This window comes from Musca vetustissima, unplaced genomic scaffold, assembly GCF_032173495.1.
Source record: "Musca vetustissima isolate MV318-11 ecotype Yass unplaced genomic scaffold, APGP_CSIRO_Mvet_v1 utg6984, whole genome shotgun sequence".
Taxonomy (NCBI): Eukaryota; Metazoa; Arthropoda; class Insecta; order Diptera; family Muscidae; genus Musca; species Musca vetustissima.
In genome coordinates, this window is record NW_026886330.1 from 19,353 (window position 1) to 37,847 (window position 18,495).

General features: G+C 34.3%; 4 protein-coding genes across 4 annotated transcripts; all 4 read right to left on the minus strand.

Annotated features, from left to right (window-relative positions):
- Positions 1-229: 229 nt before the first annotated feature.
- LOC133333834 (shematrin-like protein 1) lies at positions 230-559 on the minus strand. Its single transcript, XM_061542146.1, has one exon. The coding sequence runs from the start codon at positions 557-559 to the stop codon at positions 230-232; it is 330 nt and encodes a 109-aa protein (XP_061398130.1).
- A 5,777-nt stretch (positions 560-6,336) lies between these two features.
- LOC133333835 (keratin, type I cytoskeletal 10-like) lies at positions 6,337-6,669 on the minus strand. Its single transcript, XM_061542147.1, has one exon. The coding sequence runs from the start codon at positions 6,667-6,669 to the stop codon at positions 6,337-6,339; it is 333 nt and encodes a 110-aa protein (XP_061398131.1).
- A 2,854-nt stretch (positions 6,670-9,523) lies between these two features.
- On the minus strand, positions 9,524-9,856 carry LOC133333837 (keratin, type I cytoskeletal 10-like). Its single transcript, XM_061542148.1, has one exon. The coding sequence runs from the start codon at positions 9,854-9,856 to the stop codon at positions 9,524-9,526; it is 333 nt and encodes a 110-aa protein (XP_061398132.1).
- Positions 9,857-14,722: 4,866 nt separating this feature from the next.
- Positions 14,723-15,031, minus strand: LOC133333838 (protein suex-1-like). Its single transcript, XM_061542149.1, has one exon. The coding sequence runs from the start codon at positions 15,029-15,031 to the stop codon at positions 14,723-14,725; it is 309 nt and encodes a 102-aa protein (XP_061398133.1).
- Positions 15,032-18,495: the final 3,464 nt, after the last annotated feature.

Here is an 18,495-nt window from a genome sequence, read left to right on the forward strand (position 1 = left end):
ATGCACCATAATACCCATAGAGAACCTCAGGATGTCAGGTTGTATTCAAGAAGTCATTTTAAAGAGTTATAAAATATACGGAACTATTAGTAAATTAGTACGATTGGGAAGACGTAAAATCTACACTATCCCCAAACAGATCTTTCCCCTGTTCGTATAATAAATGAAACTAAATGTATATGCTTTAATATTCGTTCATATTTTATTTTCAACTCATTCCTTAAAACATTTATCCATAAAAACCACCTCCAGAGAAAGAACCCGCTATGGCAATTGAGGAACTGCCACTATAACCAATTCCTCCTGGATAACCATAGCCGCCATATTGTGGATAATATCCACCACCATATCCACCGTATGATGGATATCCATATCCATATCCACCATAAGGATAGTAACCACCATAATAACGAGCTTTACGCACCGCTCCTGTATCCGGGTCTACAGCCAAATCGGCATCTGCACTAGCCAAGGACTCGGCTTGGACATTTTCGATGGGTTGACAATAAACAGCGACAACGGCAACGGACAAAACCAATAGAACGATGGTGAATTTCATTTTGTATTCCGACAGTTGCTTAGCTACAATGTGTTACACCAATGTGATAGTACTAACGATGTGACTTCTGTCAACAGATCGTTTTTATACTTATCCATATTGCTTAATCCGGTATTACCAGACAAACGGAGTAATTTCTGAGTACATTGTATTTTATTTTATTTAATACAATTTTAGCAAAATTGTAATTGCAATGTGAATTGGACGATATTAACAGGAGTATGATTAGACACAAGCCCAGACACGTCAGATATAATTCATAAAAATTTCATTGGGGTTAATATCCTTTAATTTTTGAAATTCTTTTGTGTCGTTGCTACAGGCATTCCCAAAGATTAATTAATGTCTCGTTAATTATATTGATGCATACTTTTATTATAGATTATCATCAGGGTTAAATATCAGTCACTTTGTTAATCTAAATCCATCATTGGTTAAAAAATGTTCGCACACCTCAAAGGTCAGTATTTATATGGTTTATTAATTTGAGCAACGGCAATGTAACAAATCACGAGGGAGCAAGCCAGACACATAGCCATTTTTTAAATTGATATAAAATTGATTTTTGTACATAGCTAATACTTAGTATGATATCCATTGTTATTTACTTTACTGCTTTCAGCCTTGCCGGCATAAATTTTACAAAGGTTTCCGCGTAAGATGTATGAATGTTCCCCAGATGGTGACAGATGGTTGGTTTGATTGAGTCATCGATTGCTAAATCTGTGGATTGAGGTCCTCGTCTACCTAGTTCGTCTGCTTTTTCATTACCCATGATGTCACAGTGTTCTGGTACCAACACAGCCGATAGTTGCCTGACACTTAATGCTGAGACCCAGAGGTCAGCATTCTGAGCTCGCGCAGTTCTCCATTCCACCAAAATGCCTGAGATTTCTTGACTTTTAATCGTTATTAAGTTGTAAATAATACCGGTGGATTCTTTTCACTGTGAGGCCGTTTTAAGTAAATGATGCCCCAAAAACCCCAAATTAGGCCAGTTGGCACAACATTTTGCACAACGTACCGAAGTTAGTATAGTCTAACGTGTGGAAAGTTTTATTGAAATCGGTTCAGATTTACATATATAGCTCTCATATATAGTTTCGTCCGATTTTAAGTAAATGGTACCCAAACTCATAAAGTTAGGCCGATTGCCACAACATTTTTTTTAGAATCGGCTAACATGTACCAAGTTTTATTGAAATCAGTTCAGATTTAAATATAGCTCCCATATATATTTTCGACCTATTTTAGGTAAATGGTGAACCAAACTCTTCATGATTGCTCGTTTGACACATGTGTTAAGTTAAAGCATTATATTGAGCCTAGAATCTTGCGTTTTGTAACAAGTGAAAAAGGCGTTAAGTTTGGCCGGGCCGAACTTTGGATACCATATGTATATTGATAGTTACTTGAAATGAAAATGTGGGGAACATACCAACACGTATAACTATACAAACAATTATTGTTGTAAACCAGGTCTATCCACACTAATACATGCATATGTCTGTTATTGTATTTGTTTCAAATGCACAAATTTCAAATTTATTTTTCTCTCTTATTAAACTGTGAGAAAAATTTTATAAACTTGCATTTCAAATTTTAAGACAGAAGAACATTTTGAATTCAATACAAATATACTTGTTAATCATATATTTTCCTATAAAAAGATAGATTTGCTTCTGTTTCGCCAATCCTCATTGTATTGGTCACATATTTTGACTTTTTCTGAACTAATTTTTGCTAAAAATGTCCTAATTTTTTCGTTCAGTGTATGAAAACAAAAAGGAATGAATGACAATTTTGAAAATATTTATACCCTACACAACTATGTTGTCAGGGTATTATAGCTTTGTGCAGCCCCAAAAGTTTGTAACGCCGCGAAATATTGGTCCTAGACGCACCTTTAAGTATACCGATCGTCATATCTCGACTAGCTGAGTCGATCTAGACATGTGTGTCCGTCCGTCTGTCCGTCTGTCCATTATAATTTGTAAACACGATACAGGCCACAGTTATGGACCAATTTTCACGAAATTTTGCATGTAGGATGGGTTCTGGCCAATGAAGGCCCCTATTGTTTTTGGAAAAGATCGGTTAATATTTAGGAGGTGAAATGGACCAAAAACTTTATTTTTATCGGTTTTTCTGGTCGCTCCAGAGGCCGCAATTATGGCCCAAACACCGCGAATTTTTCCATGGAAAAGGGGATCGGGCATGCATGTTTTGATAAAGATCGGTCAATATTTATCGGGTCAAATGGACCCTGACTTTTGTGAGAAAAATTACAAAATTTTTATTCTGGGACGTATATACTTGCTCCTGAAGGACATATATTCGAGATGTTGATAGTATGTCCAAGATGAGTTGTTGACCTTCAAATTGATACCAATTATATGGCTGTATGTACTCCGATGCGGGAGTTATACGTAATTAAGTAAAGGTGACTATGTGCATATTATTACTATTACTCCATTAGAGGACGGAAATGTCGCGCTGATCGCTTTGAAATTGTTCATGAAGTTCCGATTATGGTCAAGGACGACGCTTATAGTTTTCGGTGAAGTTGAGATTTCATTCAGGGGGTGCAATGAACCGAAAATTTTAATTTTGTCAGATTTTCTAGTCGCTTTAGAGGCAATTATTATATACAGAACATCATATATTTTACAAGGTGAAGGGGATCTGACCAAATACTTAGAGCGGCTGTTTAGATGATGATCGGTCAATTTTCCGAGGGTCAAATCAACCAAAACCTAAAGTGACCAATTTTTTATTGTATGGCGTAAAAATTCTCTTCAAGAAAAAAACATTTTGGAAAATATGCAAGACTTAGAAATAGGAGTTGTTGATCTATAATCTGTAAAAAAGGTTGCAAATATCACGAAATATTTCCAAGGCTCAGAATATAGAACCGCCGAAAGTGTGCTTTTCGTGGTAGTTGTGTAGGGTATCATATGGTTGGCCCCGTCCCACTATACTGCTCCGCTCACTGTTTTTTTTATACCCTACACAACTATGTTGTCAGGGTATTATAGCTTTGCGCAGCCCCAAAAGTTTGTAACGCCGCAAAATATTGGTCCTAGACCCACCTTTAAGTATACCGATCGTCATATCTCGACTAGCTGAGTCGATCTAGTCATGTGTGTCCGTCTGTCCATTATAATTTGTAAACACGATACAGGCCACAGTTATGGACCAATCTTCACGAAATTTTGCATGTAGGTTGGGTTCTGGCCAATGAAGACCCCTATTGTTTTTGGGAAAGATCGGTTAATATTTAGGGGATGAAATACCAAATACTAAATTTTTGTCCGTTTTTCTGGTTGCTCCAGAGGCCGCAATAATGGCCAGAACATCGTGAAATTTTCCATGAAGAAGGGGATCAGGCCAAAGAATAAGCATAAAGATCGGTCAATATTTTGCGGGTCAAATGGACCCTGACTTTTGTGTGAAAAATGACAAAATTTGTATTCTATAGCGTATATATTTACCCCTGAAGGACATAGACCGAGAAGTTTATATTATATCCAAGAGGAGTGGTTGACCTTTAAATTAATACCAATTATATTGTTGTATGTGCTCGGATGTGGGAGTTACACCTAAATATTTACAGGTATCTCCGTATTCGTATATTAGTTAGTAACCCATTATCACTCTAGAGAGCGGAACTATAGCGCTGATCGCTTTGAAATGTTCCATGAAGTTCCAGTTATGGTCAAGAACAACGCCTATAATTTTCGGTGATGACCAGATAATAATTTTGGAATGAAGTGGACCGAAAACTTATTTTTTTTTTTTTTTTTGTTATTTTTGAGTCGATTTATAGACCACAAATGAAAGCCGAACATCACAACACAACCCACGGTGAAGGGAATCTGGACAATAGCTGTACTGAATACTCATAATATTCGGAAAATATGTCAGTGTAAGGAAGAGGTGCTGTTTACCTCTAATCGGGCAAGAGGGTGCAAATATCATGAAATATTGCCCAGGCTCGGAATAAACATCCGCAGAATATTTGAGTTCCGTGGTAGTTGTGTAGGGTATCGTATGGTCGGCCCCGTCCGACTATACTGCTCCGCTCACTGGTTTTTAAATAAGTCTTTATTTAAATATTATTTTTTTAATAAACTAGATTGCCATCGACGCCTTATAAAGTTTCCGCCACTTGGACATGTTTATGCTGTTGGCCGAAGGTTGAGCAAACAATTGCCAATAATACCAAAAGAGCAATGGATGTGTTCATTTTGTATTCTTGAATTATTATTTTTTTCTCTAAGAAGATAATTCTAAAAGCTTTATCTCAATGCAACCGCATTTTTGAATTAGCCGGCGATTGTGCACATAAGACCATAAAAATAAGAACCTGATTTGAGGAACACCATTGCGAATAAATTTTGTTTTTGTTTTCATTTCGATTTTAATGTTAAATTCATGTTTGCAATCGAACAAACAATTAGCTCTTCAAAAAACCCACCATCGGGACTTTTTTTAAATAATGTATATAATATGTATTTATTTTATGTTGAACAGTTTCAAAGTGTATACATTTTCCATAAAACAAAGCAGAAACTGATTCTCAAATAGCTGGACAGTGGGTTTCAAAAATGCTGAACACAAAAAATATGAAAAACTGTTATTCTGAAAGCATAAGTCAAGGTGTTTTGGTGTTTTTTATTTTTATTTTTTTTTTTTTTTGCTGTAAACAATTTGTTTATATTTTTGTGTTTACAAAATTCGATGTAGATTAATAAGATGTAGTCTTATTGAAGATTTTGATTTTGAGCCCCGAATTTTTTTTCCATAATCATAGAACAATTTTCTGTTCACAGATTTAATGTAACTATCCTAGATAGTACATGGACAAAATTTGACATCGCTACATCCTTCCGTTCGGGAGATACAATACATTCTTTCTGAAAATTAAAATCCGAATGTCAAGAAAACCAAATGCAAAATCGACGAAAAAATCATTTTAAATTACTATCTATATTCTGTTTTACAAGAATCAAAAATAATTCTTATGACAGATTTTGAAGCGATTTGAATAATTTGGACTGTATACACAAATTAGTACTGTACACGTCCTCTTCTCTATATTAAAAAGCTCATAACTTTATTTGAATTTGATTTTTTTAGATTTTTCTTGTGATATGTGTCGTTCATAATCAGGTCTTGACATAGCATGCATATCTACTAGCTATAAAATAAATATAAGCTCTAAAACATGTTTTTGCCTGTGGGCAACATTTGGTCCACGGCTACGCATGCCCGTTTGTCCGTCCGTCCATGTATTAGGTCCAGACTGATGTTTGCGAAGTTTTGTTAAAATCGACTCAGAAAGTGATTCTATGCTAATTCTCAAAAGGAACCATGGGTCTATCTCGATTCCGTTTGCCTGTTACAAACATATGCACAAAGACATAATATCCTGTACCACAGTGTGGTAATTTAATTAGGTCGCTGTTTTTGACGTTAGATGTCTAAATGTTTGTGTGAACATGTAGTTAAATTAGATATTTAAAATTTTTCTGTAGTTACGTCCGTTTGCGTTTATGATGACGATATGTAACATAAGACCCACAGAAACATTTTTACATTTTAGAATTCATCATCATTCTTTTTTTACAGTAACTTTACTTTCCGATTAAATGTTCTTTCCGATATTTAAAACCGCCTAAAATTTGCACTTCTTCGCACACTAATATATAAAACAACTCAACCAATTTCAATTTTAAAAATTATTTTATTACTTTTGTTACAATTACAAGATTTTAACCAAAGTAACCGCCGCCCAAACCACCGCCAAAACCACTTGAACTTGCATAGGCGCTAGAGGAGCTACCGCCGAATCCACCGCCCAATCCACCACCACCGAATCGTGGATAAAAACCACCGCCATAGCCACCTGGATAGAAACCACCGCCATAGCCACCGGGATAGAATCCGTAACGTACTTTGCGGGCAGAACCTGTATCAGCATCTACAGCTAGATTGCCATCGGCACCCTCCAAAGTTTCAGCCACTTCAGCCTGTTGATATGTTGGTTGGCCAAAGGTGCAGCAAACAATTGCTGCCAACACGAACAAGGCAATGGAGAATTTCATTTTAATTTCTTGCAAAAATGTTCTCCGTGAAGATGATATTTCAAAATGCGTTACCGAATTGCAACTACTGCAGTCATAGATTACTAGCTGGTTTTTATACTCATCGTTTGCAATTAATGCGGCTATTTTTTGTGAAAGAATAAATGGAACCTGAATTGAAAAAATACCCTTGCGGATGGTTGCAATCTATCTGTGGTTATATGCTAATAAGAAATAACTAATGACTGATATAACCAGATTCTGGACTAAAACAATTGCATAGCAGTTCTAAAAGAAAAATGACAATGTTTTTCAGAAAATTCATTTGAAGTTCTATCTATTCTGACCCAAATTATAAAATCTGGATTTTTTTATAAATCTGCTAACTGAACCGACTACACTATGGTACAAATCGACAAAAATTGTCGCAACTTTTATAGAGACCTAGTACATCTTGTGTGCATTAAAAAGCTGAGTAAAACTGCATTCACCACACTGTGGTACAGGGTATTATGTCTTTGTGCATATGTTTGTAAAAGACAAAAGGAAACGAGATAGACCCATAGTTCCTTTTGAGAATATGCATAGAATCACTTTCTGAGTCGATTTATGCATATCCGTCCGTCCGTCTGTTGGTGTTAAATTGTAACCAAAGTACAGGTCGCATTTATAATCCGATTTGGATGAAATTTGGCACAGCTCATTTGTTCTACCAAAGGACGAACCTTATTGAAATTGGGAAAAAAACGCTTCAGATTTAGATATAGCTCCCATATATATTTTCGTCCTATTTAATGTAAATGGTGCTCCACAGTCCCTATATAGTATTTTTCGGTTAATTGACCCTACGGTTAATTGGTTTCCACGCTGAATTGAACCACATGATGGGGCAAAAAATATTTCATACATGTAAATTTTCTCGGATAATTAAACCCTGTTAATTGTTTTTCCCGCTTAATTGGAAAAACTGCAAGAAAGCGTAATTTGTAATTGGATTTTTTTAAATCATTAGTAGTTCCAATTATACGTGATTACTGTAATTGAACAAACTATTCAATTAAGCGGGTTCGGATAATTGATTCCTCGGTTAATTGAAACAAAATTTGTGCAAATTTTGATGTGCAATTTTGCACGAAATTTGGTATAACGTACTGAATTAAGCCTAGACTGATGTCTGCCAAGTTTCATGAAAATCGGCCCAGATTTAGATATAGCTCCCATATATAGTTTCGTCCGATTTCATGTAAATGGTGCACCAAAGTCCCTATATATCTTTCGATTTGCACGAAATTTGGCATAACGTACTGAATTGAGCCTAGACTGATGTCTGCCAAGTTTCGTAAAAATCGCTCCAGATTTAGATATGGCTCTCATGTATAGTTTCGTCCGATTTCACGTAAATGGTGCACCAAAGTCCCTATATATCTTTCGATTTGCACAAAATTTGGTATAGCATACTGTGGTACCCTGTGTATTATGTGCATATGTTTGTAACAGGCAAAAGGGAACGAGATGGACACATTGTTCCTTTTGAGAATATGCATAGAAAGTGTCTAAGTCGATTTATGGTTGAGATACGAAACTAAAATATTGGATTTGAAAGTGACATATATCGGTCATATATCCTACACTATGTAATCGTATAACTTTGTAATCTAAATTACAATAGTTTGAAGATTTTTTACTTTATCATACTTTATCAGTATCAGTCCAGGTTTTTGGGTTTTTTAGATTTTAGAAAAATCCCCATTAAAAATTGCTGAAATTGGTATTTGGTGTACATTAGGGTTTACATAAATCGCCATTATTGTAATATAGCCATATAGAGAATATTCTGGACTTTGACGAAGTTCTAAAAAAATATTTTCTTTTATAGAAACTGAAGGAATATATCCTACATTCAACGGTAAGACAAATATTGTCGTATGAATGTAGATTTAACAACAAAATAGCGCAATCAGCTGTCCCGTAATTCCTTTTTAAATATATTTTCCATGAATTCAACTATCGTTACTAAAATTATATTTATGAAAAATTGTTTAAGGCAAAACATCGTTTTCCGGGTCAGCATGTCATAAATAAAATATTTCTTAACAAATATAAATATCGCTTTACATTTTGAATATAACTTTTCTATAACGATTTTGTTTGTTAATATCGATCAGGGTTTGGAAATTCCCGACTTTTTTCACTCCCAGGAAATCGCGAACTAGACATTTTCATTCCCGGGAATTCTCGGACATTTTTTAAATACAGTCGACTCCGCTTTACTGTAAGTCGCTTAACTGAAAAATATCGAATAAGTGAAATTGATTTCCTACACCATTACATTTTAGATTAATCGCCCACAATTTATTCCGCATAAGGGAAACTTCGCATAACTGAAAATATCGGATAACTGAAATAGCTTTTGGAGTCTAATATTGCAATGTCCTTTCAAATAACTCCGTTTTACTGAAAATAGTGAGAATGAAAGATAATGACTGAATATTTTGCAGAACGTTAAATTCGTGCTGCCAAACTTTTTAACCTATTTGGAAAATTCGCAAAAAATCTGTTCCGCATTTTTATATTTTATATACAAGTAATAATGATGTACAACGATATGTTATAAAATGTATCATTCGTAGGGGAAATGTTAAAAGGAGGTGCCATATAATAATCAAAATTTTGAGGAGGTCATCCACTATTTACTACTCTCAGTTATTATTTAAAGCCTTCAAGATGATACTCAAATTTGAAATAGGAACAGTGTAAAAATGTGAATCAACAATGAACGTAAAATGTTCACTTCTTCATACACCAATAAACAAGGCAACACAACCAATTTGAATTTTAAAACTAATTTTATTATTTTTGTTACAATTACAAGATTTTAACCAAAGAAACCACCGCCCAAACCACCGCCAAAACTACTTGAACCTGCATAGGCACTAGAGGAGCTACCGCCGAATCCACCGCCCAATCCACCGAATCCGAATCCTGGATAAAAACCACCGCCATAGCCACCTGGATAGAAACCACCGCCATAGCCACCAGGATAGAATCCGTAACGTACTTTGCGAGCGGAACCTGCATCAGCATCTACAGCTAGATTGCCATCGGCACCCTCTAAAGTTTCAGCGACTTCAGCCTGTTGATATGTTGGTTGGCCAAAGGTGCAGCAAACAATTGCTGCCAACACGGACAAGGCAATGAAGAATTTCATTTTTTTTCTGGCAAAAATGTTCTCCCTGAAGATGATATTTCAAAATGCGTTACCGAATTGCAACTACTGCAGCCATAGATTACTAGCTTGTTTTTATACTCTTCATTGGGAATTAGTCCGGTTATTATTTTTTTAAAGTATAAATGGAACCTGATTTGAAAAAAAAATACCATTGTGGATGGTTGCAGTCTGTCTATACCTTATCTAGATATTGTTTATATGCTAATATGGAAATGGAAGTAGAATCTAGATTAAAACATAATTGCATAGTAGTTTTAAAAGAAATATGACAATGTTTTTGAGAGAATTCATTTGAAGTGTTATCTATTTTGACCCAATTTATGAAATCTGGATTTTGTTATAATTGTGCTGTTTGAACTGAAATCAAAACGGATTATCAGAATAGAATGTATGATTTTTGTCTGCACATTTTTCAGTAGGTTTGCTTTCCGGATTTTGGAGGGCGAATAATGTATTTGTATAATATGTTCAATATGCAGTCGAACGCGTATATAATGAACACCGGTTATAAATAACTATGTGAATAGCAAACTGTTTTTACCGGTCCCAATATTTTTTTGCCTATTTTTAATACAAATCACATTTTTATAGCGATCTAGCTTTTGAGACCCACACAGTGAATCTTGGCTTCGATTTCAACGTTTATAACGAACTAAGAAAATTGTTATTTTAATTAATTGTCCTGACATAGCTCTTAAGTTGATTCAGTTTTCGTTCCTTCCATCAAATATCATAAATGCTCTACAACCTTGTGAACCAGGAATAATTAATATTTTTAAGATGAAGTAAACGTAAAAAATATTTTCCCTCATTATTTTGTACATACATATATGGGTTTGACAAAATATTCTTTCTAACTCTATAATGGACTAAATTGTTCGGTCCCATTGAAACGTAATAACCGTGTTCGACTGTGTATCGACTTCAGGTATTTTTATATCCCTCGTGGCACTTTCCAACCAAAATGGCCATAATATGGAATTTTGGATTTTTATACCCTTCACCACACTGTGGTACAGGGTATTATGTCTTTGTGCATATGTTTGTAACAGACATAAGGAAACGAGATAGACACATGGTTCCTTTTGAGAATATGCATAGAATCACTTTCTAAGTCGATTTATGCATGTCCGTCCGACCGTCTGTCTGTCCATGTTAAATTGTAAACAAAGTACAGGTCGCATTTATGATCCGAATTGGATGAAATTTGGCATATGTCACTTATTCGGCCCAAGGACGAACCCTATTGAAATTGGGAAAAATCGGTTCAGATTTAGATATAGCTCTCATATATATATATATATATATATTTAACCGATTTAATGTAAACGGTCCCTATATATCTCTCGATTTGCACGAAATTTGGTACAGCCTAATCATTTATGTCTAGAATAATGTCTGCCAAGTTTCGTGAAAATCGGTCCAGATTTAGATATAGCTCCCATATATAGTTTCGTCCGATTTCATGTAAATGGTGCACCAAAGTTCCTATATATCTTTCTATTTGCACCAAATTTGGCATAACGTACTGAATTGAGCCTAGAATTATGTCTGCCACGTTTCGTGAAAATCGATCCAGATTTAGATATAGCTCCCATATATAGTTTCGTCCGATTTCTGGTAAATGGTGCCCAAAGTCCTTATATATCTTTCGATTTGCACGAAATTTGGCATATCTTACTGAATTAAGCCTAGAGTGATGTCTGCCAAGTTTCGCGAAAATCGGTCCAGATTTAGATATAGCTCCCATATATAGTTTCGTCCGATTTAATGTAAATGGTGCCCCAAAGTCACTATATATCTTTCGATTTGCACGAAATTTTGCATAACGTACTGAATTGAGCCTAGAATGATGTCTGCCAAGTTTCGTGAAAATCGGTCCTGATTTAGATATAGCTCCCATATATAGTTTCGTCCGATTTCAAATAAATGTGCACCAAAATCCCTATATATCCATCGATTTGCACGATATTTGGCATAACGTACTGAATTGAGCCTAGAATGATGTCTGCCAAGTTTCGAGAGAATTGGTCTAGATTTCTATATAGCTCCCATATATAGTTTCGTCCGATTTCATGTAAATGGTACAACAAAGTCGCTATATATCTTTCGATTTGCACGAAATTTAGCATAACGTACTGAATTGAGCTTAGAGTAATGTCTGCCTTGCTTCGTGAAAATCGGTCCAGAGTTAGATATAGCTCCCTTTTATTATAGATTTATGCTGATAGGAACAAAACGTTCTGAAATTAGTATAACCAAACCTGTGACAAGTTTGTTTGAAATCGAAATATTTGGATAGAGCTTCCATATATATTTTCGCCAGATTTCAAGTAAAGTGGGCATCAAACTCCTCATGTTAGTCAGATTGACATCAAATTTTGCACAACTTACAAAATTGAGCATCGAATTACGTAGTTGCGTTTTCTAGAAGTACAGAAATAGCCCAATGGATGACCTATTTATATTTGTTTGAAGTCGATTTACATACTATATGGATAGATCTAGGTAGATTCACATTTAAATAAATATCACATATTTTATTTCATCCAATTTCATGTTAATAGTCCTGTTTAATATATCCATAGTGGTGAAGGGTATCATATAGTCGGCCCCGTTCGACTTTACTACTTTCCTTACTGGTTAGTATTTAAACACGTCTTCACAGAAAAATTTCGTCTTCAAATCTATATATCAATCAATGATGGTTCGTCAGAAACGGTAACATAATTAACATACATTTCCGACGTATAATATAATAGTATAAAACGACGGAAACCCACCCAAATCAATTTGGAAATTGTGTATCCTTTACTCAAATTCATATCAAATTTCAAAATTTACTTCTCCAGAAAGTTTAGAAAATAAATTTTTATGGTAATATTATTCAAATAAATCACGATTACTACATATATTACAAATTTATACAGGTATATGACGTTTTCGGTTTTACACCTTTTTGACAATCGAAAACCTAAGCATTATAAGGGCTTAAAAACGCAAAATAAACCCGAGCCCCGGGACACTTTTGATGATTCGTATTACTCAGCCGTCGTGTGAGCACATTCATTAATTTTGATTCAATAAATTTGAATCCATAATTTTGAAGTTATATTAATAGTAATAAATAAATTAGTTTTAGAAATACATTTACCTCAGGTTGTACATAAAATAATAATAAACCAGTAGATAATGTCGATATATATATATATATATATATTCATTTCATAGCTACCGGTCTTTAGTGCATATATACATTCAGACGAATGTATTTATAAGAGCAATATGTAAATCTGAACCGATTTCAAGGAAACTTGACACACGTAAGTTTATAGTAACTTCAGTACATTGTACAAAATGATGTGCCAAACGTCACACTTTGGTTCTTTACTGCACACTTTAAATTAAACCGGACAAAAATATATATGTAAGCTATATCTAAATCTGCACCGATTTTCAAGAAATTTAGCACACATCATTACAGACTCAATTCAGTACGCTATGCAAAATTTCGTGCACATCCAAAGATATATGTGGACTTTGGTGCACCATTTACATTAAATAGGACGAAAATATATATGAAAGCTATTTCTAAACCTGAACCGATTTTCACGAAACTTAGCACACATCATACTAGACTTATGTCAGTACGTTCTACCGAAATTCATGCAAATCGAAAGATATATAGGAACTTTGGTGCACCATTTACCTAAAATCGGACGAAACTATACATTGGAGCTATATTTAAATCTGAACCGATTTTCTCCAATTTCAATAGGGTTCGTCCTTTAAATAAATAAGTCACAAAACATCGTATTGAGTGAAAATATAAAAAGTATAACTTGATATGACAGGCCTCAATGTATTTTAAAAGATCTGTAATGAAAGTAATATATTGTATACATTTATTGTTTTTTACTTCTACATTTTGTTTATTTATTTATATCGATTATGAATCTCTAAATAATCTAAATCAATTGTTTGGGTTTTGTTATCACGTCATAAACATAATTTTAGTTCTGCTCAAACCAGTAACAGGTTTCCGGAAGGGGCAGTGCACTTGGAATGGCCAGAAAATAAGTTAAAACGATGTTAAGTTCAGCCCTGGCCAACTTTTTATACCCTCCTCAACCATGAGGTTGACATTCAAAATATCTAAAATTAAAGGGACTCCTAGGAGAAAACTCACGTTATGATAGGACCTAACCAAAATTTTTAGTATAAAACTGATTTTGTTGATGAAGATTTGAAAATATGAAGTATTTTGAAAATATTTCAAACAAATGACAAATATTCATCTATATAAAAGGCAAATTTGACAGAAGTGGAAATTGTGGTAGAAAACTTCAATTTTTTGTAATATCGTCATATAGGGAATTTTTTGGACGTTGACGAATATTTTTATAGAAACAGCAGGAACATTTCTTAGATTGAACGCGAAAACAAACATTGTCGTATGAAAGTAGATTTTTAAACAAAATAGCGCGATCTTTTTCAAATATATTTTCCATGAATTCATCAAAAAAAAATTATATTGATACACATGTTTTAAGGCAAAAACAAAGTATTCCGAGTCAGCAAGTCATAAATAAAATCTTTCCTAAAAATATACATTTTATATATAACTTTTCTATAAATATATGTAATTCTTGACACACAAGCATTCTCATTTGTTACTATACACATATCCTTCTTTTTTACAGGAACTTTATTTGCCGACTAAATGTCCTTTGCAATATTAAAAGCGCGTAAAATGTTCACTTCTTCTCACACCAATAAACAAGGCAACACAACCAATTTTAATTTTAAAACTAATTTTATTATTTTTGTTACAATTTCAAGATTTTAACCAAAGAAACCACCGCCCAAACCACCGCCGAAACTACTTGAACGTGCATAGGCTACAGAAGAGCTACCGCCGAAACCACCGCCGAATCCACCCAATCCACCGAATCGTGGATAGAAACCACCGCCAAAGCCACCAGGATAGAATCCGTAACGTACTTTGCGAGCGGAACCTGCATCAGCATCTACAGCTAGATTGCCATCGGCACCCTCCAAGGTTTCAGCGACTTCAGCCTGTTGATATGTTGGTTGGCCAAAGGTGCAGCAAACAATTGCTGCCAACACGAACAAGGCAATGAAGAATTTCATTTTAATTTCTTGCAAAAATGTTCCCCGTGAAGATGATATTTCAAAATGCGTTACCGAATTGCAACTACTGCAGCCATAGATTACTAGCTTGTTTTTATACTCATCGTTTGGAATTAGTCCGGCTATTATTTTTTTGAAAGAATAAATGGAACCTGATTTGAAAAAAATATACCATTGCGGAATATTTTGGTATTATTTTTATTTATTTTAATTTATATATTAAATTTCATTGATAGTTGCAGTAAAAAAACAATTCGGGCTATAATTTGCATTGATTTAATTTTAATATATCTAGATATTGGCTGTATGCTAATAAAGAAATAACTAATGACTAATAGAACCAGATTCTAGACTAAAAACAATTACATAGCAAATTTTAAGAGAAAGATGACAATGTTTTTAAGAGTATTCAGTTCAAGTTGTTTCTCTTCTGACCCAATTTATGCAATCTGGACTTTTACTATAATACTGTTTAAATTCATTTGTCAATATGATGATAAGTGTTGGTGTTGGACTCCATAATAATAAAACACATTAAAAGTGTTGTTAAAATTTTAAAAATTTGTATGAATTAGGTAGTGCAAGCTATGTCTAAATCTAGTCTCAAGTCAGTACGCTACTCTAAACCTGTTCCGATTTGGTGCCCCATATATAAGAAATCGAACAAAAATACGGAGTGGATTTATATTTTCAATAAAATCAGAAGTGATTGAACATAAAATCAGACAACTTCTTAAACACATATATTTGAACAGGCTAATACTGAAGATAAAATTTCTCACAGAAGTTAATTTGCAACATTCACCAAAAAATATGGGATGTAATTTAAAAAAAAAGGGTTAAATATTGTCAAAAAGACACAATTTTTACATTTCCATTTTCCTTCCGAAGTTTCAGTAAATTTGCATTATATATAAATAAATCTGAACCGATTTTCACCAAACTTAACACACATCATTCCAAACATAATTCAGTACAATGTGCCAAATTTCATCCAAATCGAAATATATACAGGCACTTTAGTACAACATTTACATAAAATCGGACGAAATTTATATGGGTGCTATATCTAAATCTGATTTCACGAAACTTAACACACATCATTCTAGACATAATTTAGTTGGCTATGCCAAATTTCGTACAAATCGAAACATATAAAAGGACTTTAGAACACCATTTACATTACATCAGACGAAAATATATATATGGGAACTATATCTAAATCTGAACCGATTTTCACAAAACTTAACACACATCATTACCAAATTTCGTCCAAATCGAAATATATACATGGACTTTAGTACACCATTTACATTAAATCAGACGAAAATATATATAGGAGCTATATCTAAATCTGAACCATTTTTCCCAATATCAATAGGGTTCGTCCTTGGGCCAAACAAACGAGCTGTGCCAAATTTCATCCAAATCGGATCATAAATGCGACCTGTACTTTATTTACAATTTAACATCTAGAGACAGGCTGACAGACTCACAAAGTGATTCTTTGCATATCCTCTACCTCCTTTCCTTTCGCATGTTACAAACATATGCACAAAGACATAATACCCTGTATCTCAGTGTGAAGGGTATAACAAAGGGGTTATATGTGGACTACCCCTAAAAAAGGGCGAATATTAACAATTACTGCGAATTCGGTTGAAAAACGAGCTCAAGAACTCCAAAATACCGAAAATTGGAGGGTATCCTTATATGGGGTCTACCCGAAAAAATTTACCTATATTTATAATTTTTTGCGCAGAGATTTGCTACCCAATAAGAACTCAAAGTACTAAACCTGCCTAACGACTGTATACAAAATTTTGGCGATCTATCTCAATTCGTTTAGAGGCTAGAGTGATTACAACAGACAGACATGGCCAAATCGCTGATTAAGAATATATAAACTTTATAGGGTCGGAAATGATTATTTCGATAAGCTACAAACGGAAAAAACAAAATTAATATACCCTCCATACTATGGTGGAGGGTATAAAAGCAATTTAATTACTTATATACCAATCGATGATTCGAATTTATTCTATACACCGTAAAGTCCACGGTTCGATTAGTAGCCGATATGTAACCGATCAAAAAGGTTGTCTAAAAGCTCTTCATGCTTTCAAGTTGGACGCACAGTTAGTGAATAGGCGCGTGATAAGGCTGTGTTTATTGTGAATTCGTGCTAAATGGTACACAAAATATCAATGTAGTACTGATTATTGGGTACGGTAGAACGGATAAAGATAGGAAGCTGTTATTATATACTTATGTGGAACTATGACGAAAAACATTTATAGATAAATATTTTCCAGATATAATTTCTAAGAGTACAAAGCATTGTACACGGCGGTAGGGTTGGAGATAGAATTTGCTACAAAGCTTTTTGTGTGAAAAACAATGTTTTCGCAGTTTTGTTCTAAATATTGGGTACGACAGAATGATTATAGATAAAGTGCTGACTTTTTGTATGTATAACAGCTATAACAAATTAAATATAATACATATAGTTTATATCTGAAAAGGTAGAGACAGATATCCGAATTTTAGTATTTATCTGTAACTATGACAAATAAAATGTTTCTAATATTTCTACCATAACAGTACTGTTATTTGTTTCAAATGATGTTTCCAACCCCACTGCAGCGAATTCTGATGTAAGGAATAAGGATTTTGTAACACACAGCATTAAAAATACTAAATGTCTGCAATCTTCCCATAAAGGCAGAACTCTGTATAATAAACCAGTGAGCGGAGCAGTATAGTCGGACGGGGCCGACCATAGGATACCCTACACAACTTCAACGAAAATCTAACTTTCTATGATACTACATTCTGAGATTGGGCAATATTTCGCGATATTTGCACCCTCTTGATCGACTAGTGGCCAACAAATGCCCAGATTCCTTTCACCAGGTGTTGTGTTTTGATGTTCGGCTTTCACAACAACTGGAAAAAAACACAAAAAATAAAGTTTTCGGTCCACTTCATCCCAATATTATTAATTGGTCATCGCCTGGATCCTCATGGAAAATTTCAAAACGATCAGCGTTATATTTCCGCCCTCTAGTGTGGTAATGGGTTACTAAATAATATTTGAATACGTAAGCACCTGTAAATATCTAAGTGTAACTCCCACATCCGAGTACACACGACAACATAATTAGTATCAATTTAAAGGTTAACCACTCCTCTTGGATATGCTATCAACTTTTCGGGTCTTTGTTCTTCAGAGGTAAATATATACGCTATAGAATACAAATTTTGTCATTTTTCACACAAAAGTCAGGGTCAAATTGACCCGCTAAATATTGACCGATCTTTATCAAAACAGGCATGGTTATTCTCTGGCCCGATCCCCTTCTCCATGCAAAAATTCGGGGTGTTTGGGCCATAATTGCGGCCTCTGGAGCGACCAGAAAATCAGACAAAAATAAAGTTTTTGGTCCATTTTACCCCCTTAA

What these genes read in the sequence shown, in the direction of transcription:
- LOC133333838 (XM_061542149.1), bottom strand. Translation starts at nt 15,031, where the DNA reads ATGAAATTCTTCATTGCCTTGTTCGTGTTGGCAGCAATTGTTTGCTGC.
- LOC133333835 (XM_061542147.1), bottom strand. Translation starts at nt 6,669, where the DNA reads ATGAAATTCTCCATTGCCTTGTTCGTGTTGGCAGCAATTGTTTGCTGC.
- LOC133333837 (XM_061542148.1), bottom strand. Translation starts at nt 9,856, where the DNA reads ATGAAATTCTTCATTGCCTTGTCCGTGTTGGCAGCAATTGTTTGCTGC.
- LOC133333834 (XM_061542146.1), bottom strand. Translation starts at nt 559, where the DNA reads ATGAAATTCACCATCGTTCTATTGGTTTTGTCCGTTGCCGTTGTCGCT.